At 38.3% G+C, this 26545-nt stretch overlaps 1 protein-coding gene and 1 long non-coding RNA gene across 3 annotated transcripts; one reads left to right on the top strand and one right to left on the bottom strand.

The window, feature by feature from the left end:
- Positions 1–2830: 2830 nt before the first annotated feature.
- Positions 2831–4497, bottom strand: LOC131324689 (phenolic glucoside malonyltransferase 2-like). The gene has a single exon (XM_058356765.1). It carries the CDS (start codon positions 4455–4457, stop codon positions 3066–3068), a length of 1392 nt encoding a protein of 463 aa, XP_058212748.1. The 5' UTR covers positions 4458–4497; the 3' UTR covers positions 2831–3065.
- A 5794-nt stretch (positions 4498–10291) lies between these two features.
- On the top strand, positions 10292–26009 carry LOC131324688 (uncharacterized). 2 transcript variants are annotated; one of them, XR_009199416.1, is made up of 5 exons: positions 10292–10412; positions 10507–10703; positions 22553–22605; positions 22795–22849; positions 25232–26009. It is a non-coding gene; the product is annotated as an uncharacterized LOC131324688 (long non-coding RNA). The 2 variants fall into 2 exon arrangements; XR_009199415.1 differs by having other exon boundaries at positions 10298–10703; positions 25232–26008.
- Positions 26010–26545: the final 536 nt, after the last annotated feature.

Genomic DNA, 26545 nt, shown 5'->3' with positions numbered 1-26545 from the left:
GTATCAGATTCGGCAAAACCCACATTGTAGCCATTGTGGGTGAGTTTTTCTTCTCCCACTTTTTCCTTCCAAAAACTTTTGGACAAAGATCCAAAAAAACCTTCAAAGACCCTAGGTGCAGTTTTAGAATTCCAGTAGTTTCTACATTTTAAAATTAGAGAATGTATATGGTCTAATCTAATGATTTGTGCAAACCACAGGTACTTTAGGTTCCTACATATCTATTGTGATCTGATTCCTTTTAATATTCCTCTTTACATTGAACTCCTCTTTTCAGAACAAAAAAAAAATGCATTTCTTTTAGTTTCCTACTTTTTCAAAACACTGAAGTGGGTTTCTTTTGTTATGTTATTAGGTGTGACCATCGGAATTTGGTATTTTAAAATTAGGATACCAAGGTATTTTTGCTAATTTTTTGAATGAAAAGAATGCATCTATTCTAAGGTCTAAATTTGGGCGTCGGTCATTTATTTAGGGACAGAGAGAGTATTTTGTAACATAAGAATCCAAATGCTAATCTCTTATTCCATGCATGTGTAAGGGACTAAAGAGTGTCTTCAATTTTGTATTGAAAAATATTAGTTTCTCTGTATGTATGGGGAAGGATAGTTTCTCTCTATGTATGGGGAAGGATATAGCCAAAAAAGAAAGTGGATTATAAAAGCGTGGGAATGACACTTTTGTTTCAAAGTTTGACATCTGTACATGCCCTCATTATTGACAAATTAAAGAAAATTTTGTAATTGTACTTAAGGTTTAAAATGGATGTTCTCCGTGAGAGCTAACACAATTGATTTACGAAATCTTATAGAAGAGTACTTAGGTATTAGATCGTGCCAAAATTGGTGGCAGCAGCGACATTCGCAAAACAATGGCTATTAGCATGGTAATGTATAGATATGTGTATACATATTAATTGTTACTATAGTATATAACAATTTGATTGATTTTTTGAGAATTTAATTGTTGTTTATCTATTACAATAGGTTAATACTAGAGGCCGGGGCACACGCGATGCGTGTGTAAATTGGATTTTCACAAAATTTTGTAAAAATACTTCTCACTTATTGTTTGATCAAATTTTCACAAATATTATGAAAATCCGACTTGCACACGCATCGCGTGTGCCCCGACCTTTAGTTTAATATTATGGGAGTCTATATATATCTTTAAAACGTTTTCTGTTGTTATTCCTATGATAACTTTTGACTATTACTCTCTTTCAAATTTCAGATAACTTCTTGGGACTTTAACTAATCATGGACAATCTAAGCATCTATGGCCATGTGAGTTAAACCGTTTCATTTTATACCTTGGTCGTAATAATCAAATTAATTGTTTTCTATGCATTCGGTGAATTCTTCATTTTCTTATGCAGCTCGACGGTAACTTGCAGAAAATATAAGAACTATTTACTCAATTGCATTACTTAATCTGGCTTTATATATTTGATTCATATTTGCTTTGTTTTATATTTTAAGTACAAATGTTACGTGTCTTCGAGAAAAAAATGTAATTGTGGTGATTCACGATGAGCAAGAAGTTAATCGTATGTTTATGTATGGGGTATGCCTACCAATGCCATTATTACTTTACACCCTCTGTTGTACTGTAAGGGGTCAACGAATTGATAAAAGGGATATGGTGCCATACAATACATACCTTTCGAGAAAATATAATTCTCATATCAATGTGGAAATTTGTCTTGGATTAAAATCTATTAAGTACATCCACAAGTACATCTACAAAGGTCATGATTGTACTATGATGGTGTTGAGAGACGAATAAACAAGATCTAGAATTAAGGTAACTATTATTAGTCATCATTTTACTTTTACAAAAAGGGATTCTTGCTCATTAATTATTTTTTTCGGTTGTTATTTATGTTTCTAATTGTGCTTTTTGGATGAAGTAAATATGCGTTGGTACAAAAACTCTTGGGAGGCAGATGGAGAGACAAATTTCAAGACAATAAAACCTATGTTGAACACATTTTCCCCCCCCTACGTAGTGTATCAGATTTGAATCTATATAGATTTTTAGATTTTTTATGTATGTTAAAATTGGATTCTATGAATGCAACATGGCATTGGTTTTGAGTTTTGTGGTTTGGATTAATATAGTTCAGTGTGTATCCTATCAATGCAATTAACTCGGTATATGTGATTGGGATTATCATTGGTAGTGATGCACACACGGGTATGGGCTTAACAAATAAATTTTTTTGTTGCGGAGTGCTACAGACATAGGTAATTAGCATATCAAAGTTTTGCAACAACAAAAATATATCATATTTTACTTTGTTCCTACCCATTTTTTTCGACATGCTCCCTTTGCTCATTGCTCGACCCGTAACTTTAGTTGTCTTCAAAATGTATTGCGCCGTGCCTGAAGGCACGGGCATTCGCTAGTATAATATAAGGCACGGGCATTCGCTAGTATATATATATTATAGGCAAAAGATGAAATTTTATTTTTAAAAAAAAACGAGAAAGGGGAAAAGGATCCAACAATGAGTTGAAAAATACACCACAAGGGCATAACCCAAAACACTCAAAGGTCTACCAGGATCCACAACAAAATAAAACAGTACAGCACAACCCAATACCCAAATAAAATAAATATTTGCATTACTGGATCTTGATTTAGTGAGGGCTTGTGTAATACTCCGTTCCACATCGAAAGTCTACATGGGTGATCTTAGGCATATAATAAATCATGTGGGCTACTACTAGTACCTTGTGCTTAAATTTTTGGGCCATGTGGTATTGTTCGTAGATCAAAATCATGGTGCTGAACTTGTAATCTGCTTGGGGCATTACAACTTGTCTTTTGAAAAAAATTAGATATATATGCTAATCCATGAAGATCAGAGAGACCGTTAGATGAAGATGATATGTGCAGGGTTGCTTCAGCATCCAAAGCACATTTTTAGTAAACAAAAGATCAATTTTCATACATACATCCAGATGCATTACATGAGATTCCTTTGGCGTATTCTAATTTTATACAAGAATATGCATATTCCTAGACTGTCCTCTTGAAACTCTTTTGTCCCCACTCTCTCAACTTTCTTGGACTTGATGATATTTGAGACCACTTGCAAACAAAGAAGCAAATGCTTCAGCTTCATGTTTATTCAACGCTACCCCAATCTCAACCCCACCGTTGCCATCTTTGGAATCTGAAAGAGATATAGCTCCACTTTTCTCTATTGATACGATCTCCACCTTCTTTGGCCTCCCCCACCCAAAATCAATTTTGTAGACCTCAAACCGAGGCGAGGATGCGATACTGATCAACAAACCACCCTCGTTCCTAATAGAAAGCAATTTAGGTATCATCTCTTTTGCTCCTTTTAGAACTCCATCATCCATTCCTCCTATAGCTTCACCAATTGCCCTAGCTGCTATGGCAACCCCATCTTCTGCCATCAACTTGCTCGTATCTCCATCTATGACACAACCTGTTATACAGTTACCGAAATAGGTAGAAGGGATGGGAGGTTCCAAGCGGGCCCTACAGTCAACGGTTATGAAAAGATGAACTTTCTCGGCCGTTAATTTGCGGGTCTTAACTAAGCAAACCCATGTGTAGGCAATTGTTACTGCAAAAGTGGATGGATGAAAAGATGGTTTCTCTGTATGTTTCTCTTGCCATTTAGATTTCACCCACCTCTTAATACACTCTATGTTTGCTTGTGTCAGTTGGAATGTGCCTAACATAACATCTGGTGGAGCTTTCAAGTCCCACATCTCTAGGCTTCTGTTGTTAGGTCCATTTTGTGCCAACAAGCCATTTAGGTAAGCTTTTTCTATATCGGATGGGTCATTGACTATGGTCCTGTCATAGAACGGAGTTGGTTCAGGCATTAGAATTGAGTCTCCACCACGCCTGCAAATAGAGGCCCATGAATGCATAAACATGGTTATGGATTTCCCATCGAATACCGCATGATGGGCGGCATAACCAATGGTAAAGCCTGCGTTTGGAAAAAGAGTCACTTGCAAGGCTAGAACTGGTACTCTTGTTTTAGATGCCAGTAAGTACGGTGCATAATGATGATATTTATCGGCTTCGCGGAAACCGTTTGCTGAGAGATGGTAGAAATTGTCTTCAGACTCTCCTACTGTAAGTGAAACTGCATCGCCTTCATTGTATTGGACAATTGGTTTGTCGGAATCCTGAGGCCAGGTGAGATTTCCAGCGAGTGGTAGATAGTGTTGTAGGGTGACCGATAGGGAGTGTTTTAGTTTGGGAAGGATGGTATCTGTGAGTGTTGTTTTTGGAACGGGGAATTCATAGAAGAATAAGCGCCGACTCGGACGTAATCTCAACCAAAAAAGGTCGAAAAATGTAAGAGGAAGCGATGTTTGGGTGGGTGAGTTGGGGGAGTGATCAGGCATAGGAGCAACCCTACAAACGTCTAGTACCTTCACCAGATTGGCTTGTGCCATGAGCTAAAGGGAGAAGTTGGAGGATGGATGTGTGGATGGAGTATGAAGTTTTAGAATTGGTTGGAGTGGTTATATATAGAGGAAGATTCAACTGGTTAATGAGTTGAAGTACTGTTTATCAAAATCAAGTGGTTGGGATTTACAAGATACAGGGGATTTTTGAACTTAATTACTATAAATTGACCTCATCTTTTCTGGCTCATGGGCTTGAAATCAACTATGCCTTTTTGTGAGTCCTATGTCCATAAAATAAAATTAATAATTTTCTTTATTTTTGAAGTACCAGATACTTTGAACTAAAATTTATGTGTTTTTCTCAAGCTTTTTTTTTTCTGAAGCTTTTTTTTTTTGGTTCAACCGACTGATCATCAGAGATGGAGAAGAATTTCATTACACATGGGCAACCATGAGCTAAAAAATTTCTATATATTTTTAGAGGGAATTTTTTTTCTATATAATAGTAGAGTTTTAATTTTTTTTTCTTTGCAGGGGCGACCGCCCCTACTGGCCCCTCCCTAGCTCCATCCCAGATCATTCATTCCCTTGAAGTCATCTTTTAAATGAATTCTAGTCATAATTAAATCCATGCAATAGATAGTATTTAATTTTTTAACTCCCGTCAATAGTATGATTTTGGTGAACTGTGCATGGCTGGGCTTTCTAAGTTAGTAAATTTGGATGCAAATTGCTATCTTAGCTGGACGAAAACAAAGCACAATTATAATAGTTGAATTTTGGACACACTTCTACCAGCATTTTTTTTGTCTTATCATATCCCAAGCAAAAGTAATTTTCCAATTAATGTCGAATTATTTGATTTTCAAAGTGAATTTTAAGGTCAGTACGACTTCAATACACAACTTGGATGTGGGAAGTAAGTTCAGAAGATGAAAGGTAAACTTGTGTGATGGCCAGAGTATTGCTTGAACATATGAAGCCCAAATGTTTCTAAATATGAGTCCTATCTGTATCAGATATGTATCGATATTTTTTGGAGGCTCACGGATATGTACTCCAAATAAATTTAAAATGTAACTACAATATAAAACAATAAGTCTACAACCCAGGAAATGGACCCATGCCAAAAACGTGGCCTGGGCCCCACGTCAAGTGCAACAAAATATAAAAAATAAAAAAACGCTTCTACCATTCTCCCCTCACATCTGAGATCACATCTGGTTTGAACGACCTCAAGCAGAGAGAGAGAGAGAGGGAGAGAGGAGGAGGAAGAACCCTAGACGCTAGACCAGACCTGCGACCACCACTACCACCGACGACCACCCCCACCACTGGCGACCACTGACGCACCCCTTCACAAAAATCGCCTCCCCAAAGAATAGATCTCGTGAAAATCTCCTCCTCAAGCTGTTCCTCTCTACCAAAAACTTACTCAAACAAGACACACGATAAATCATACGCAAAATAAAAATCTCAGCTTTTCCCTCATGGTTTCGGAAGGAAAAAAACCCAAGCATACAAAACCCAAATTCTAATATGCGATCCAAATCTCAAACCTGATGAAAAAAGAACAAATTTTACATGAAATTATGTCAAACCCATATCACAGTTGTAAATGATCAATTAAAGCTTAAACTCAATTATTCCTCAGTAATTTTACTGGATTTTTAGTTAAATATAAATAGAGCCAATAAACTGGAGTTGGGTGTTCGGAAAATATGGAGGCAATACAACACCACAATTGATGAGGGGTATATCAGCGAGAGAGAGAGAGAGAGAGAGAGAGAGAGAGAGAGGACTTTGGAGAGACGGAGACGAAGAACCGAGTATGGCGTCAGTGCAGGAGAGACCTTGGAGTATGGCGTCATCCTCTTCTTCTTGTCGATCTTCTCTTCTTCGTTTCTTTCTCTCCTCTCTCTGGTTCCAGCCCAAATTTCGTTTTTTTTATTACTTTTTTTTGCTGCAGCTAACGTGGAGCCCAGGCCACGTTAGCACGTGGTTTTTGGCATGGGTCCGTTTCCTGGGCTTAAGGGTCATCATCGGGCCGGGCCGGGCCAGTCCGCTAAGGCACTACCAAGCCCACCCACGGGCCAGGCTAATCGGGCTTTTTCTTTTTTGCGGGCCGGGAGGGCTGGGCTACCTACTATAAATTGAAGCCCAAGCTTGGCTCATGGGTTAGCCCAATTGATGGGCTAGCGGGCCAAAAATCGGGTGGGCTTAAATTTCTTGGGCAAGGGAAAAAAGAAAGGATTTTGTGGAATTTGGGGCTAATGGGCGGGCCCGTGGGCGGGCTTTTGGACGGTACCACGGGCGGACTCACGGGCCGGGCCTACAGGGGACCGAGTAAAAATTTATAGGCCCGAACCCGCCCAATACAAACAAGCCCGTCCATTTCACGGGCTCGGACCAGGTAAAAGCCTGATGAGCCGGGCGGACCGCGGGCCTTCGGGCCGAATGATGACCTTACCTGGGCTGTAGACTTATTGAATATAAAAACTTCCTTTATTTTATTTCTAATTATTGAATTGTTATCAATTATCTGACTAAGATGAAGTTATTGGCATTGGATTCCCATAGGCATTGCCCTGCCGCTTCATTCACAATGGACATGATTTGACGTTGAGATTGTTTGGCACCTCATTTTTTATTGATTAAAATAATTGAATAATCTCACTTAAATAAATAGACGCCAGTCATAGACATTTACTTAAGGAAAATGATTCGCATAGCTAATAAAAAATAGGATTAAGAATCTCTCAAGTTCATTGGTTGGACCGCAAGGTCCATTACAAATAGTTTTTTAGCCCAAGAATGACTTCAAATTTCATACTTATACAATTAATCTACCTAATTTAACCATCATCATTACGTAATTATATATTCTTATATACTATTCAAATATGTATTAATTTGGAATTGGAATCAACATGATTTTTTGAAGCTTAATGGACGGGATTCTCGAGTTGCCTTCAAAAGATTGAAATAATTTAACTTTCATGATTCTTTCTTCATTTCTTAGGCAATCCAACCCAAACTCAAATCAAACCCAAATCTCATTCTACATCACCCACTATAATTATATACTAAAGCGTGAAATCAACACACAAAAAAACTGACAAAATAAGATAAATAAGCCAACTTTCATACTTTTGCTCTTTGTGTGGCGATTAAATAATAGTAATTGTTAATAAATGAAGCAACAAAAAAAAAAACCTTTGCAAAGACCAAATCAAACACCGGCCTAGCTACCTGACCACAGAAAACGAATTGTAAATTGTCCAACTAAATTATCACTCTCATGATATACTCCGTAGTAGCGAATTTTGAGTGTACACACAATACACTATTAATCGATATTTTACAACTGAATTGAAATGAAAATGGTAAACCTATGGAGGTGATTTCAATGAAGCTAATTAAACATGCAAAAATCAGAAGGAAAAAACAAAGACAAATCTTTGATTTGATGATGAATGATGAAGCTGTTTTGGATGCCTTTGATAGACTGACATGAAAGAACTAAGGAAACCGGATGGTACCGGCCAACTCCCTTCAATGCCAAGTCAGTTAATATTGTAACAACCTGAATTTCCAAATGCCCAAATTGCTAACAATTTGGAGAGTGCGAAAATCACTCCCCTTAAATAACAAGACATTTCAAGTGTACCCAATACGTCTACGTACCATCTTTTTCCCGCATTAATAGTGAACTTCATTAGATCATGAATAAGAGTTCGATACATCCCAAATAGAGGAAAATACTGCAACTACTTAATAAACTTCGAACATATGAAAAAACTAGAAATGGGCCATGCTTGTTTGTTGTATAAATATCATTGTAATTAACTTGTGCTATGTGACTTTATGTCTCAAATTCCAAAATCCATTATCGTTAAATGCATTATCAAGATTTACTCCCGAACGCGAATAATCTGAAAATCACAATATACCATGTGAAAAAGCTCCATGCAAGCACCCCCGAAGACCAAAAATACATTACCGTATTACAGTTGTATCATATAACAAAGTAATATATTTTTGAAGGCTCTCGGATATGTACTCTATATGAATCTACAATATAAAATTTTATCCATTTAAGTATTGAATCGATCAATATCAACTACTCGTATTGACTAAGATGCAGTGATTGGTATCAGATTCCCGCGGTAGGCAATGGCCTACAGCTACATTGGTACTGGAGATGATTTTAATATCAAAAGTGTATTTGGCTGACCTAATCTTCTACTCCCTTCATCCCTTTTTAAGTGTCCTGTTTCGTAACTTCAACTTATTAAAAAGACATCATCATTACACCTTTCACATCAACTTTTTTCTCCACTTTCCCTACTTATCCATCATCATTACACTTTTACTCACTAACTTTTCAAAATAAAATCTACTTTTAGGGACAAAATAGACAATAAACCAACTTTTACCCCCCTAACTTTACAAAATGGACACTTATTAAGGGACAGCCCAAAATGGAATACTGGACAAAAAAAAAAGGATGGAGGGAGTATTGGTTAAAAAGTCGAATGATCTCATTTAGACAAGTAGACGGTAGGCCCGGCCCTGAGTTTTTCGGAGCCCTAGGTGACTAATCAATTTGGGACCCTTCACATTTAGAAATGCTATATTTTCAAAAGATACAAATCATTGCAAATATAAAACTTGCAAATACTTATATATCAAGGTCACAAAAATTACTTGACATTACAATAACTAATGGGGCAAATTTTACTTACCTCCCCTAAGGTTTCTAACAATTACAAACATCTCCCCTCAGGTTTCTAAAATTGCACTTACCTCCCTTGTCAGAGTTAGGAGCTAAAAAACTTTAACGGGGAAAGCAAATTTACTTTTTTACCCCTTCGTTGACCTCCCCTAAGGTTTCTAGTAATAATAGATACCTCCCCTCATATTTAGTGAAATATTTATGTTGTATTTATTTTTGCTAAGTATAGTTATAGCGTCTAAAATTTTATTCTAACACCCAAATAAGTAAATCGATACTAAAAATAAATCATACATGTGCTTGAGCTTTAAAATGGCAAAAGAAATTGAATAAGGACAAAGGATTACTTTTATCTTTAGTAATTTTTTTATGATTTTGAGGATAATTTTATATTTTTTAGATTTCTCTTGTTGACACAACCCTATAATTCAATCAAACTATATAAAAAATAAACGCAAAACTAACAAAAGGACTTACATGATAGTAAAAAGCAAGAATGATAATATTCAAATTCTCACATTTTTATTTATTACAATTACATTGTAAATTACTCACGTATCAGGGACAAAAGTCATAAAAGAATTTAGACATTTATAAAAATATTGGATGGTGATAAATCCATAATTGGACCTAAGCTAAAAAAAAATTAAAAAAAAAACTTACGACTTTATTTTTGCTTTTATTTTTCCCACTAATGATCACTATGAGACTTAGTTTTATAGTGGAATGATTATAGGTTGAAAGACAAAGGATTGTAGCATTGAAAATAACATTAAAACTAATTTTTTCAATATTTATTAGCTAGACAATTGATTTAGTTTAGAGGAGTAATTAATTATTTATAACATGTATTCACTAGCTAAACATTAAATTAGCATATAAGAAAAAAATATTTAGGACAAGAATTTCAATTAACACACACACACACATATATATCTATATAATAAAACAGAGCTGTGTTTGAATCCAAAAGACAACCAACGCTCCAGATTTATCTCCTCCTTCTACATAAATCAACGCCCTCCATTCTACAAAATGGCATGCCCGTAAATACTTTATACCTTTGTGGCAAAAATAGAGAACGGAAATAGGTCAACAACTCATCAGCTTTCAAAGTCAGAATTGTTTCAAAAAGAAAAAGAAAAAGGAGACTGCGGCCACCGATCCATTCTCCATCGTCTCTCTCCTCTCTAGGAATGACCACTCCGTCTTCCAAATCCCATCAACGCCTCTTCTCCGTCTTCCAAATTCCCCTCAACTATGTGAGTTCATTTACAATCCCTCTTTTTTTCTTTTTTTTTAAACATATCTATATATCTGTTCTCTCCCATACCTTACTCTCTCAACTCTCTCCAGGAATTCGACTGGGAAGCAGCAGTCAGAGGGATCGACGTCGCCTGCCAATCCACAAACCCCCCGATTCAAACCCAATTGCAACAGACACTAATAACGTTCCATCTTCTTCTACCAATACCCACAAGAACTCCAGCGTATGATCGGAGGGCCGAATCGATCGGGAAATCGATTAGGACAGAGTCGAGGGTAGTGTACGGGTGAGTTACGTTGAGATCTATATACCCTTTACCCAAGTTTTATGCACTACTATGCATTTAATTTTCCTCTTCTTTTTTTTTTTTTTTTATAGTGGTTTTAGATTTTCAGGATTTTGGTTTATGTGTTTGAAAATGGTTTAGTTTTTGTGGCTTTTGGGGTAACAAAAGAAAGTCTTGCTTAGGGTTTAGTTTTTTGAGGGCTTATACATATCTGTTGTATCTGCACATTTTGGTAGATCACATCGAATTTTAGTTTTTTTTTTCTGTAACGACCCTGAATTTTGGTCAATAAAAATTTCGTTAAAAATTTGAATTTTATTTGAATTACTTATTTTTCTCTTGTGTGACTATATGATTGCTTATTAATTTCCGTCGTAGTTAGATTTTTTTGGTCATTGGTTAAACTCTTGACTAGAAAAACCTACGTGACCAATTTAGTTAGTTTTCAACCGACTACTTGGAGGAACCAAGCAACCAACTTACCTAGTTACTAGTGGGACCTTTTGAACCCTTTGGACCTTTTGAACCTTTGCCTTTACCCTTTGGTCCATAATGGTTAGGGTAATCTTTGTCCATTGGACAATAGGCCCCCCATTTAAATATTTTGGTAAAGTACTAGATATAATATTTTAATGGTTTATAAAAACATGTGCAAAGTACTTATATGCATTGTTTATTGGGGATTCTTCCACCCCTCCATTATCCATTGGTTAATAACCACAAGGGTAATTTTTGTCCATTGGATAATAAACTTTTTAATATAAAAGTACATGTAGTCTTTTCAAAATTTTATTTTAATAAAAGATACTTGTATTCTTTTGTCCAATGGTTATTAACCGCAAGGGAAACTGTTATCCATTGGGTAATAACCGCTAGGGAAGTTAGTAACCATTGGGTAATAAAGTCTTTTGATCAAATAAAGTACCGATGTGACTAGAAAACCTTCCAATAAAGTTGATGTGACTAGTCAAACTTTTCAAACCCTAGAAATTACTTATTTATTTCTTTTTATTAATTTGGTTTTATTCTTTGTCCTTTGGACAATAAAAGTTAGGGGAACTATTATCCATTGGATAATAGAAACCCAATTCTTTATATTAAAGGGGTTTTGAGCAAAGTGCTTGAATAGACTTTTATAATTATTTTGAAAAGTACTTTTGATTATTTTTTCTAATAAAAGTACCCAAGTAACCTTGGACCATTGGACAATAACCGTTAGGTTAATCTTTACCCATTGGACAAAAGCCTTTCCTTTATTTTATTTGGCAAGTACATTTATATATAAGCATGGGTAAATTTCAAAAGGACATGTAGTCTTTTAAAAGACTTAAATTATGATTTAAAGTACTCGTACCTTATTATCCATTGGACGATAACCGTTAGGGTATTTATTATCCATTGGGTAATAGAGTTATTCTTTCACCAAGTACATGGGCTTATTAAACTAGTCTTTTTTCTTAAAACCCATGTGATGAAGTACCCATATTTTAATTTGAAAGTACTTAGTAGCCTTGTAGCCTTTAAGGCCTAATATTCTTAAAAGTACCCTAGTTTATTTATTTAAAGTGACATGTGCTTATTTATTTGTTAGTAGGAGAAACTTAGCCTTTAAGTTTCCTTGACCCTAGTACCAAAGGTACCCATTGTTTATTGTTGCTTGTACTTTTATATGTATATATATATATGTGTGTGTGTGTGTGTGTACTAGGGAGAGAGAGAGAGAGAGAGAGAGAGAGAGAGAGAGGAGGAAAGAAAGAGGAAGATGGGATTGTACCTTGCATGACCTTCCATGATCATTCCTTGATCTTTTCTTCATCTTTGGAGAATCTTTCTCCTAACCAAACTTAACTCCCATTTGTACTTTTAAGATTTGTTCAAAACAAATCTTGTACCTTTGTCTCCAAATCTTCCAACCAAATCTCCCATAATCCCATCCAAGGACAATCTTAGCCATGCAAACCTAGGGTTTAGCCTTTGATCTTCCATAAGTGCATGACATGTGTCAAAATTTGAGGTAGAAAGAGAGAGAGGGGGGGCCGGCCATGAGAGGGAGGAGAGGGCCAAGATTTTTCCTATAAATAGGACCCCATTCCAAGCATTGAACTCACACCTCCCATTCTACAACTTCTCTCTCTAGAAATTCCTTTGTTCTTTCTTTGTTCTTGTGTAGTTCTTGAGTTCTTCAAGAAACTCAACCTAGGCCGCCACTAGACCGCCACTCGACCACCCTCTCGATCCAAAAGTAGTAGTAGTGTTAGTCAAATAGAAGTTTCGAGAGAAACCTTTCTCTTTCGAAGCTACCGGAGACCACCGTAGGAAGTTACTCCGCCCGACCACCGACGTACTTTCCGTAGCCGACGTACTTTCCGTAGCCGACTACCGCCTAGAAGAACTGTAAGGAAATCCTTACTTACTCCCTATGTATTTACTTACTCAAATACAAAGTAGGTTATCTTTATTTACGTACTTATCGTTTGATTAGAAGTATTCGTATTTTGATCTTTAAGATAGTTATGAATATGCGTATATGAGTTGCTTGTATTACTTGTGGTATGTGATAAAGCATAAGTGATTTCACTCCAAAGACGTCCGTACATGTGGCGTTGTGCTTTGAATAAAGCATAAGTGATACACTCCAAAGGCGTCCGTATATGTGGCGTTATGCTATAAGTAGTGATTGAGCGTGTTAAAGTAATATAGAATTGGATGATCTTGTTAGAAAGATTCATGTCCTACCGCGGAGTCTTTGAATGTAAACGAGACACGAGAACCGAGAAAGTAGAAACATGACACCTAGGGTGTGATTAATAAAAGAAATGTTCTCCGAGGAAGGAAATATTTTTGAAACAACATAATGACCGGTTTTGGGTGACATTATGTGAGTTGTGTGCGTGTATAAAAGAGACATTTGAAAAGGTTTTTGAAATGTTTTGAAAACCGCAACGTGGCCGGACTTGGTAGCCCGTTGTGTGTATGAAAACTCGTAATGTGGCCGGACTTGGTAGCCCATTGCGTGGATTGTGAAAACCACAATGTGGCCGGACGTGGTAGCCCATTGTGTGGTGTGTGTTTTGTGTGCGTTCCAATGGGAATCCGGGAAAAGCGGAACCATTGTGAGGTTGTGTGTGTTCCAATGGAGATCCGGAATAGCGGAACCATTGTGAGGTTGTGTGTGTTCCAATGGGATCCGGGAAAAGCGGAACCATTGTGAGGTTGTGTGTGTTCCAATGGAGATCCGGAATAGCGGAACCATTGTGAGGTTGTGTGCGTTCCCATGGGAACCCGGACCGGCGGAACCATGGTGAGGTATGGCTTGGTTATCCGCGGAGAGGAGCCAATGCAATTGTGTGCCAATGGGAACCCGGCGCGGCGGAACCATTGTGAGGATACTTGGGAACCCGGCGCGGCGGAACCAAGGTTGGGTGTGTATGCTTGGTTATCCGCGGTACGGAGCCAATGCAAATATTTTTTGTGTGCCAATGGGAACCCGGCGCGGCGGAACCATTGTGAGGATACTCGGGAACCCGGCGCGGCGGAACCGAGGTTGGGTGTGTATGCTTGGTCATCCGCGGTACGGAGCCAATGCAAATATTTTTTATGTGCCAATGGGAACCCGGCGCGGCGGAACCATTGTGAGGATACTTGGGAACCCGGCGCGGCGGAACCAAGGTTGGGTGTGTATGCTTGGTTATCCGCGGTACGGAGCCAATGCAAATATTTTTGTGTGCCAATGGGAACCCGGCGCGGCGGAACCATTGTGAGGATACTTGGGAACCCGGCGCGGCGGAACCAAGGTTGGGTGTGTAGCTTGGTTATCCGCGGTACGGAGCCAATGCAAATGATTTTGAAAGTGTGTGGCTTGGTTATCCGCGGTACGGAGCCAATGCTAATGATTTTAAAAAGGTTGGGTGTGTAGCTTGGTTATCCGCGGTACGGAGCCAATGCAAATGTTTTTGTGTTAAACAAATGGTTTTTGAAAGATTGTTTTGTAAATGAAAATGTTGACACGGTCTACGATGAGTCGCGTAGGAGAAACACGAAACTCTTGGACACCAACGATAGTTGATTAATGAATGTGGATGTGTCATTGATTAACTGTGTATATACTTATCATGTGGAAATTGATGTTGTATTATAGCTTGTTTATAAGTTATGGGTTAGCGGGTATGTGATTACTCTGCTGAGCTTTGTAGCTCACGGTGTTGCCTTTTGGTGACCCTGACATATTATATGGGTGGCGACGCCGGTATAATGTGTCAGATTTTGTAGATAATCAGGATAAGCAGTTCACCGTGGAGGCTTTTGGAGCTGAGGAGCTGGCAAGAATGGAGGAGCTGAGGAGCTGTAGTTAGGAACCGTAGAACCCCCTTCATTTTTGTAAATATTGAACTCTTGTAGGAGTATTTGTTGTAATAAGAGCCAGACTCTATTTTGAGGTTATCAATAAAATGTCTTCTTAACGTACCCAAAATTCAGGGCGTTACAGATTTTATCAATAAATTGTCTTCTTAACGTACCCAAAATTCGGGGCGTTACAACTTGGTATCAGAGCTTTAGGTTCAAAACCTCGGCCATGGGTAGAATGGGTAAAACCACGAGATAAGTTTGACCGTTGCACGAACGTGAATTGAGTTTAAGTTTACCGTCCCTAATTGGGTGGAATTCTGTCAAAACAATCCTCGGATTGAACCAAGGCGCGGAAATTGGCAGTACCGCTGACCTGGGAATTCCCGAACAATTGGATGATGACTTAAATCAAGAGTCGAATGTGGAACTTAGAAACTCGAAAGTTTTCTTAGTATTAGCAAAACCCTGTCCTAAAATTTTCCTAATTGAAGTTGACACTTTTTCTTGTAGATGAAACGTCTGGTTGATCTTTTAGCCGAAGCCTATCAACCCAGAAATACCATAGAAATCCTGACAGCACAAATGTTGGAAGATCCTGCCTTTATTGCCGCAGTACTTAAGGAAAAGAGAGATTTCCAAAGAGTGCAGCAGAATACCCCTATTCCCGTTGAAGTGGACCCTTGGTTCCCTGTGATGTTTCCTATCATGTTTGCTTACCATGAGTATTTCGGTGTTTTACCCCCGATGGAGAACTTTGAGGTTGGAGTTAAGGAGGAAGAAATTGATGGCGATAAGGACGCCAATGAGGTAACCGAGGAGGAAAATCTGTTAGGTGAATCTCGAGGAGGACGAGGCCCTAGAAGATCAGTAAAGGCCAAGGAGATTGCTTAGGCGTGCATAGAATAAAACTAGTAATCGTTGTAATCCTTCGGGATATAGGATGATAAGGATTAGGACCATCTCAGCTTGTAGTAGGAAATCGTGTTCTAATCTATTTGTTTTATAGTAGAACTCTATGTTATGTTTGTAATTCTACGCTTATGATTGAATGATGTTCTTATCTATGAAAAACCTGCTTTATTTTTTTAAAGAGTACCGTTGCATACTATTTGTTAAACTACCTTTGGCTTTTGAAAGTTAGACCATTTGCAAAAAGAAAATTTGTTTTAGTAAACAAAAACCCCCTTCGATTTTCCTTCGTAGATTGTTAATACGCGCCGCGGATTAGGATACGATAACGGAGAATCCTTCCACGCGAACCCCGACCTAACCCGGATCGTGCAATCGTTCATAGCTGCTTTGAACGCCAACCGCCAAAACCAAAACCACGACGACGAACCTATGACCCGAGCCCGAGCGATGAACGAGTTCTACAAACGTCGACCTTCGACCTTTCACGGAGACACCAACCCTATCGTAGACGAGACGTGGCTGAATGAGGTCAAGATGATCATCAGCACCTTCGGAGTTACCCAGGATGGAGATCGTGTGGCCTTGGCCACGTACCTGCTAAAGGGAGTATAGCTGTTAGTCTAGTGCGTCGAGAGTGCAAATTAGGAGTAGCCGACCTGTGCCTAACTTGCGACCTTCGAGTGATCAACATGGCGGATTTTCGACGTAATCCTGAGGTTGGACCGGCGATCTGCACGTCAAGCGATCGTAGACTGCCATCAGAAGAATGGTGACAGCTTATACCCTAGAAGGGACTCGATTCCTTTTAAGGGGGATAGACGGACAACAAGTTCGGCGACAAAAAGATCGAGGTAGCAGAATCCACAACTTGGTATCAGATGGAAGAACCAACTATTTGGATGGCTCGCTAGTCTCCAATTGGAGGAAGCCAATAGAATGGAAGTGGGATTTCCACACATCGTGTACGAGTATGCCGATGTTTTCCCTGAAGAACTTCCTGGCTTATTGCCTTAAGGAGAAATAGACTTCTCTATAGAACTTCAGCCAGGAACGGCACCAATTTCTATGGCGCCATACCAAATGGCCCTGCTGAACTCAAGGAGCTCGAGACCCAATCGAAGGAACTGATGTACAAAGGATTTACTAGACCGAGTACGTTACCATGGGAAGCACCGACATCGTTCGAGAAGAAGAAAGAAGGCACGCTTCGACTATATAGAGAGCTAAATCAAGTCACCATCAAGAACCGGTATCTATTGCCAAGGCTCGATGACTTATCAAGAGAAGCACGAAGGACACTTTCGGATGGTACTACGAGTACTCTGAGATAGCTAACTTTACGCCAAGACAAGTTCTGGCCAGAAGTGGTTAAGTTCTTGGGGCACGTGGTATCCAAGGATGGAATCAAGGTCAAAGTAGTACTGGATTGGAAGCAGCCGCTAGAAGTCGACGCTGCCAAGGTCTTATTTTCTCGGGACTGCAAAGGTTCTTTCAATGCCTTTGCAAATACTGAAGAGTATCGTAGGGCTTGCTTACTGATGTCCAATGGAGAGCTTATGCCTTACGATTATAAAGGATGGACCCATTGTTTCCTACTTTTGGAAATAGATGTAATATCAAGGAGCATGAGGGTTCAACAAGGATGTATTAGGAATGCTTGTGGGATGCTAGTCCGCATGACGATTTGGTAGAGGTTCTGCATTTGGCGTTGGTATTTATGGTGGAGACCTTACCGAAGGCGTACGACGAGGCAAGCTGTTCGACGGTAGAAGCAACTTCAACCCCATCTCGTTAAGCAAGTGATGAGGCTTAATTCGATTGATGGTGACCTACTCGATTCTTTTTAAGGGGGATAGTCGATGATTCCGAGATCGGTCTAGTGACTTAGCCTAATCTGTAGTCGCGCGCCAATTTCGGGGACGAAATTGTTTTAAGGGGGATAGATTGTAACGACCCTGAATTTTGGTCAATAAAAATTTCGTTAAAAATTTGAATTTTATTTGAATTACTTATTTTTCTCTTGTGTGACTATATGATTGCTTATTAATTTCCGTCGTAGTTAGATTTTTTTGGTCATTGGTTAAACTCTTGACTAGAAAAACCTACGTGACCAATTTAGTTAGTTTTCAACCGACTACTTGGAGGAACCAAGCAACCAACTTACCTAGTTACTAGTGGGACCTTTTGAACCCTTTGGACCTTTTGAACCTTTGCCTTTACCCTTTGGTCCATAATGGTTAGGGTAATCTTTGTCCATTGGACAATAGGCCCCCCATTTAAATATTTTGGTAAAGTACTAGATATAATATTTTAATGGTTTATAAAAACATGTGCAAAGTACTTATATGCATTGTTTATTGGGGATTCTTCCACCCCTCCATTATCCATTGGTTAATAACCACAAGGGTAATTTTTGTCCATTGGATAATAAACTTTTTAATATAAAAGTACATGTAGTCTTTTCAAAATTTTATTTTAATAAAAGATACTTGTATTCTTTTGTCCAATGGTTATTAACCGCAAGGGAAACTGTTATCCATTGGGTAATAACCGCTAGGGAAGTTAGTAACCATTGGGTAATAAAGTCTTTTGATCAAATAAAGTACCGATGTGACTAGAAAACCTTCCAATAAAGTTGATGTGACTAGTCAAACTTTTCAAACCCTAGAAATTACTTATTTATTTCTTTTTATTAATTTGGTTTTATTCTTTGTCCTTTGGACAATAAAAGTTAGGGGAACTATTATCCATTGGATAATAGAAACCCAATTCTTTATATTAAAGGGGTTTTGAGCAAAGTGCTTGAATAGACTTTTATAATTATTTTGAAAAGTACTTTTGATTATTTTTTCTAATAAAAGTACCCAAGTAACCTTGGACCATTGGACAATAACCGTTAGGTTAATCTTTACCCATTGGACAAAAGCCTTTCCTTTATTTTATTTGGCAAGTACATTTATATATAAGCATGGGTAAATTTCAAAAGGACATGTAGTCTTTTAAAAGACTTAAATTATGATTTAAAGTACTCGTACCTTATTATCCATTGGACGATAACCGTTAGGGTATTTATTATCCATTGGGTAATAGAGTTATTCTTTCACCAAGTACATGGGCTTATTAAACTAGTCTTTTTTCTTAAAACCCATGTGATGAAGTACCCATATTTTAATTTGAAAGTACTTAGTAGCCTTGTAGCCTTTAAGGCCTAATATTCTTAAAAGTACCCTAGTTTATTTATTTAAAGTGACATGTGCTTATTTATTTGTTAGTAGGAGAAACTTAGCCTTTAAGTTTCCTTGACCCTAGTACCAAAGGTACCCATTGTTTATTGTTGCTTGTACTTTTATATGTATATATATATATGTGTGTGTGTGTGTGTGTACTAGGGAGAGAGAGAGAGAGAGAGAGAGAGAGAGAGAGAGGAGGAAAGAAAGAGGAAGATGGGATTGTACCTTGCATGACCTTCCATGATCATTCCTTGATCTTTTCTTCATCTTTGGAGAATCTTTCTCCTAACCAAACTTAACTCCCATTTGTACTTTTAAGATTTGTTCAAAACAAATCTTGTACCTTTGTCTCCAAATCTTCCAACCAAATCTCCCATAATCCCATCCAAGGACAATCTTAGCCATGCAAACCTAGGGTTTAGCCTTTGATCTTCCATAAGTGCATGACATGTGTCAAAATTTGAGGTAGAAAGAGAGAGAGGGGGGGCCGGCCATGAGAGGGAGGAGAGGGCCAAGATTTTTCCTATAAATAGGACCCCATTCCAAGCATTGAACTCACACCTCCCATTCTACAACTTCTCTCTCTAGAAATTCCTTTGTTCTTTCTTTGTTCTTGTGTAGTTCTTGAGTTCTTCAAGAAACTCAACCTAGGCCGCCACTAGACCGCCACTCGACCACCCTCTCGATCCAAAAGTAGTAGTAGTGTTAGTCAAATAGAAGTTTCGAGAGAAACCTTTCTCTTTCGAAGCTACCGGAGACCACCGTAGGAAGTTACTCCGCCCGACCACCGACGTACTTTCCGTAGCCGACGTACTTTCCGTAGCCGACTACCGCCTAGAAGAACTGTAAGGAAATCCTTACTTACTCCCTATGTATTTACTTACTCAAATACAAAGTAGGTTATCTTTATTTACGTACTTATCGTTTGATTAGAAGTATTCGTATTTTGATCTTTAAGATAGTTATGAATATGCGTATATGAGTTGCTTGTATTACTTGTGGTATGTGATAAAGCATAAGTGATTTCACTCCAAAGACGTCCGTACATGTGGCGTTGTGCTTTGAATAAAGCATAAGTGATACACTCCAAAGGCGTCCGTATATGTGGCGTTATGCTATAAGTAGTGATTGAGCGTGTTAAAGTAATATAGAATTGGATGATCTTGTTAGAAAGATTCATGTCCTACCGCGGAGTCTTTGAATGTAAACGAGACACGAGAACCGAGAAAGTAGAAACATGACACCTAGGGTGTGATTAATAAAAGAAATGTTCTCCGAGGAAGGAAATATTTTTGAAACAACATAATGACCGGTTTTGGGTGACATTATGTGAGTTGTGTGCGTGTATAAAAGAGACATTTGAAAAGGTTTTTGAAATGTTTTGAAAACCGCAACGTGGCCGGACTTGGTAGCCCGTTGTGTGTATGAAAACTCGTAATGTGGCCGGACTTGGTAGCCCATTGCGTGGATTGTGAAAACCACAATGTGGCCGGACGTGGTAGCCCATTGTGTGGTGTGTGTTTTGTGTGCGTTCCAATGGGAATCCGGGAAAAGCGGAACCATTGTGAGGTTGTGTGTGTTCCAATGGAGATCCGGAATAGCGGAACCATTGTGAGGTTGTGTGTGTTCCAATGGGATCCGGGAAAAGCGGAACCATTGTGAGGTTGTGTGTGTTCCAATGGAGATCCGGAATAGCGGAACCATTGTGAGGTTGTGTGCGTTCCCATGGGAACCCGGACCGGCGGAACCATGGTGAGGTATGGCTTGGTTATCCGCGGAGAGGAGCCAATGCAATTGTGTGCCAATGGGAACCCGGCGCGGCGGAACCATTGTGAGGATACTTGGGAACCCGGCGCGGCGGAACCAAGGTTGGGTGTGTATGCTTGGTTATCCGCGGTACGGAGCCAATGCAAATATTTTTTGTGTGCCAATGGGAACCCGGCGCGGCGGAACCATTGTGAGGATACTCGGGAACCCGGCGCGGCGGAACCGAGGTTGGGTGTGTATGCTTGGTCATCCGCGGTACGGAGCCAATGCAAATATTTTTTGTGTGCCAATGGGAACCCGGCGCGGCGGAACCATTGTGAGGATACTTGGGAACCCGGCGCGGCGGAACCAAGGTTGGGTGTGTATGCTTGGTTATCCGCGGTACGGAGCCAATGCAAATATTTTTGTGTGCCAATGGGAACCCGGCGCGGCGGAACCATTGTGAGGATACTTGGGAACCCGGCGCGGCGGAACCAAGGTTGGGTGTGTAGCTTGGTTATCCGCGGTACGGAGCCAATGCAAATGATTTTGAAAGTGTGTGGCTTGGTTATCCGCGGTACGGAGCCAATGCTAATGATTTTAAAAAGGTTGGGTGTGTAGCTTGGTTATCCGCGGTACGGAGCCAATGCAAATGTTTTTGTGTTAAACAAATGGTTTTTGAAAGATTGTTTTGTAAATGAAAATGTTGACATGGTCTACGATGAGTCGCGTAGGAGAAACACGAAACTCTTGGACACCAACGATAGTTGATTAATGAATGTGGATGTGTCATTGATTAACTGTGTATATACTTATCATGTGGAAATTGATGTTGTATTATAGCTTGTTTATAAGTTATGGGTTAGCGGGTATGGGATTACTCTGCTGAGCTTTGTAGCTCACGGTGTTGCCTTTTGGTGACCCTGACATATTATATGGGTGGCGACGCCGGTATAATGTGTCAGATTTTGTAGATAATCAGGATAAGCAGTTCACCGTGGAGGCTTTTGGAGCTGAGGAGCTGGCAAGAATGGAGGAGCTGAGGAGCTGTAGTTAGGAACCGTAGAACCCCCTTCATTTTTGTAAATATTGAACTCTTGTAGGAGTATTTGTTGTAATAAGAGCCAGACTCTATTTTGAGGTTATCAATAAAATGTCTTCTTAACGTACCCAAAATTCAGGGCGTTACAGATTTTATCAATAAATTGTCTTCTTAACGTACCCAAAATTCGGGGCGTTACATTTTCCTTCAACTTTTTGTTAATTGTTTTGTTTCTGGTATGATTATGTGGCTTTGTGGCGTGGTTCGTTTTTGGTATGATAGTTTGGGTTATCTAAGCAAATAGGGTTCAAAAAATTGTTCATTTCTTTTGGTTTTCAATGAAATTTCTGCACCAGTCTTCTTGATAGAAACAACTTGAAGAAAAATAAGCAAATACGAAAAAGGTGTAAAATTGTAAATTGTGTTAGGCTTAGCAATGTGGGTTCTCCATAGGCCAAATTTCTCAATTAGGCTCAAAAGAGCTTGAACGTTGTATGATAAAACGAGATGGTGGTTCCCATTCATAATGCAGCCTTTATATGGTTGACTAATTCTTATTTTTCTTCTTCCAGATGGCCATGGATTAAACAGAAGTACTAAAATCCTAGCAGAAGGGTTGCATGTGGTAAGCATTCCGGTTGAATTTGAATTGTATGCCATAGTTTAAAAACCCTAAAAATAGGGGGGAGAAAATAGCCATACTGATTGATTGTATGAATTGTGGATGCTTTACTTTTGGACGTATCATTGGAGTAGGTTAAGTAACCAAGTATGGTTGTGGTTGTAGTGTTGACCTGTCTTCTCTATGTTGCAGGGTATGTAATAGTATAGGTGGGTAGCCTTCCTTGCTAAATCGTGATTGGATTCAGGTATCGTTTTTGTTTTGCAGTGCTAATTCTACTTTGTTTGGAAACGATAATTGGTTAGTTGTTGCCGATTTGGTTGACAGTCAATAATAAGTTAGTATAGTTATCTCATCATATGATCTTCACCTCAAAAGGTTTGAAATCTCAGTATATGATTCGCATCTTTCACTATAAAAACTACGAGTTTAGGCTTTGTTCATTCCCATGGCATAGATCGATAGACACTGATTACATATGTTATTCATGTTGTCATAGGTACGAGTGCTTCTCAGGTTAGGGTTTCTCTCTCCAAGGGATTTCTTCTCTTTCCGAGCACCACCAATTGTGGCCAATCGAACATTGCGCTCACCCAAGTCGCGGGAACAACCGAGGTCAAAGGTAACAACTCTCCCACCATCATTGGTAAACAAATGGGTTTCATATGGATTTTGTTAAAGATTATAGCTTTCCATCTGCGCAAATAGTTGAACAACTTTACCCCTTGCTGGAAAAAGTAAAGCTCTTAGTTTTGCTATGCTTCGTCCTTGAAAATAATGAGACATATCAAATGAGCACATGTAACTAAGAGCAAAGTGAAGCTCTTAGTTCTTTATTCTGATTCTTTTTCTGCGAAAATAAATATTCTCTGGATTTTCTTTACTCCTGTGATGGTTAGTGTTGCGAAATCTTCCGAAGCTCCTATGAAGGTAAGTTTCTTGATTGTTGCCATCTGTATTTTTGAACTTTTTTTTGGTCACCTTGATCGTTATATTCCAGATTGTGCCAATTTTTAATTATGTGCAGCTTTTATTCCCAACTGTCGGTTTGGCTAAATGTTTGACATACAGAATGGTGTGAGGAAGGGTATCTCTCTCTCTTTTAACCAAGACAAACTGACAGGACCTGGTGCAACTATTAATTTCTTGAAGAATCTTTGTGATGGTAACAATTAAAACCCTCATCAGGCATATAGCTAGAGAGATGCTTTTTGTTTATCTAAATTATGATTTTGTGTTAGTTTACTTTTTTTGTAATTTTGGATTTGAAATGGTCATAGATGACTTCTATAGTAAGCCATCTTCATTGTTCTTTCCAAATTCTGATGACTATACACAATTCCTAAGAGGTAAAGATAAAGCTTTGATTTGCTTTCTTTTTTGTCAAGGTTTATTGTTTTGGTGGTACCATAGGCAAGGTTTAGTAACTATAGTTGCTAGGAGAAATCAACCATGAGGTTGTGCCCAAGCAGGAAAATTACTTGAAATTTATATATGCAAGGGTTAGTCGCCTAAAGCTAATAATTGATAAAATTGATTCATAGTGGCCCAAGCCCCCAAGCTATTCAAATCTATGCTGTCATTGTTTTCCTTACTTTTTGTTTCCTACTTTTGTAGAATTAGAAACTCAAACTATGCTGTACAGGCTAATTTTACAGGCTAATTTTTTTGTGATGACACCAAGCTTATAAAAAAAGAAGTTGTGAATATACCTCCAATATAAAAAGGGTTTCATTTCTATCAAAAAGGTTTTACGAAGTGGTGTAGTGGATCTAGGATATGCCTAAATTTGTGTACTTACTAGAAAATTAGAGTATGAGATCTCAAATTTTTCCAGGGTCATTTGGCACTTGGATGAAGCCATGAAGGTTTGATTGTGTTTACCATGTGTACTCGACCTGTTTTTTACATCACAACCAAGGCACCATAGTCATTTATGCTTCGCACATGTTCATAATCAATAAGATTCAAGATGTAAAATCTTGAATTGGTATGATCCTATATTGGGACCTTTTTCCCTATATCAGGATTCAGGACATTTGTAATATTTTTCTTCAGGCCTATTATTGGTGCTTCATAAACATGGACATTAATTGGTCTTTTTGGACGTTTCTTATGGTTTTCATGCGCAATGCCATCGGTAGTGATGTGAAGAAGTTCATGGTTAACCTACTAAAAACCAAATTCTGTGTATTTGTGGGGTATGGCTTAGTGGAATAGGTTGTGGGAAGTACCAGGTTTACTGGTGTAGGTACCTAATTTGGTTTGGTGAAACTCTATCCAACACTAACATTCTTAAAGATCGCCACATTTGTGTTAGACACTCCTTAGACACGCAGCATGTCGAGAACACGTACGTGTCCATTAGATTTTAATATTTTTAATGGTGGGACAAGCCGGGGATACCACAAAGTGAATTATAAATATTAAAAGATTTGTGGTGTAGTAAAATTCATTTGTTGTGTCCTTGGTCATATTAGAGCAAATATAAAATCTTCGGAAAATGCGAGTTTACATTCATTTCATAAGATTCTATAACATTGTGTCCATAGCTCTTTACTTATTTTCAATTTCCGCTACAGTTCCTAATTATTTTTGATGAATTGCTTTTTACTTTCTATGGTAGTAGGAAGGAGGTGATGATCGTGCTTTTTGAGGGAGCACTTAGAGTTGAAGGAGAAGTATTCTTGGTAGTGTTTTTTAATGTGTTTCTGAACAAAAGATTTTTTCTAAACAAAAATTGAATGATCCTATTCAATCATGTTGCGCCAACATTTAGATTTAATATGCAGGTATCCAGAGATGGAAGGTGGTGGTGGAGGTCATACTGTTGGCTATCCTCTTCCGAATGACTCCCATTTTATCTTCTTCTTTTCATAGTGTTGGCTACCATACTAACTTTTTTGTTGGTAGCATTTAAGGTCTACATCAACTATGGTGGCTTCGAATTTTGGTGGGTTGGCCCCTCTATGTACTGAATTCGATAGTCTTTAGTGACAAATTCTCTTTTGATTGACTTAGTGAATGTTTGTGATTTGAATAGCTGCTTCAAAACGGTTTTGATTCCCTAAGTAATATTTTTGATTAAGAGTAAGCAATTGTATTGTTGATAGTACAAGAAACTTTTATATCAGGTTAATACTTTTTAATAAGTGACTTATGGCATGGGCTCATTTGTTGAGAATGTGTTGTGAACGTATTGTGTTATGTCTTAAGGCACCGATACAATTGGTAGGGATTGAAAAATTAAGTGTTCTTTATTTGCTGATTCAAGCTAAACAGGTCAATGAATATGTTTGGGTTATTGTGTTCTGCATAGTTGGATTCGTTGAGCGGGGGTTGATATGTTGCACACGAGTCCAGAGTTTATTTGCGTGTGCTGACCATTTGAAGGCACGGTCAGAAGAGTGTTGGCACATTTTCAAATGTAATGGTTACAAAGATTGTAGAGGTGATAAGTTGTCCTTTTGATTTTATTGTCGGTTCATATTTTGTGATGACTTTAATAATTCTTAATCTTATTTATGTAGGAATGTCGAGGACTGGCAAAGGGATAACGGGGTCGTCGTGATAAGAGCTTTTTAAGATATTGGAAATTTCATAACAACATTTTATTTGATAGGTTAAGTTTTACAAATATATATTTGGTTTGACAGTAGTTAATTTTTATTACGTGTGTTGGGTGATTTATGGATTTTGGAAATTTTTGACCTACTTGCATATTTTTTGCACCTCGATTGTCCTGCACATATACCGTATTTTACTTTGTTCCTATCCATTTTTTGCTCATATACTGCAATTTACTTTGTTCCCAACGTGTACTCCCTTTGCTCATTGTTCGACCCGTGCCTTCAGGCATGGGCATTCGCTAGTATATATAATATGTCATGATATTTATAAGTAAATACAAATAAAGATATGGGTATTTACAAAAATCTTGAAG

The sequence above is a fragment of the Rhododendron vialii genome, chromosome 4a (assembly GCF_030253575.1).
Source record: "Rhododendron vialii isolate Sample 1 chromosome 4a, ASM3025357v1".
Classification (NCBI taxonomy): domain Eukaryota; kingdom Viridiplantae; phylum Streptophyta; class Magnoliopsida; order Ericales; family Ericaceae; genus Rhododendron; species Rhododendron vialii.
The sequence above is the reverse complement of the archived record's forward strand: the minus strand, read 5'-3'. Positions and strand labels throughout refer to the sequence as shown.

Bases quoted from the DNA above. Each gene is read 5' to 3' on its own strand.
- LOC131324689 (XM_058356765.1), bottom strand. From the start codon at position 4,457: ATGGCACAAGCCAATCTGGTGAAGGTACTAGACGTTTGTAGGGTTGCT.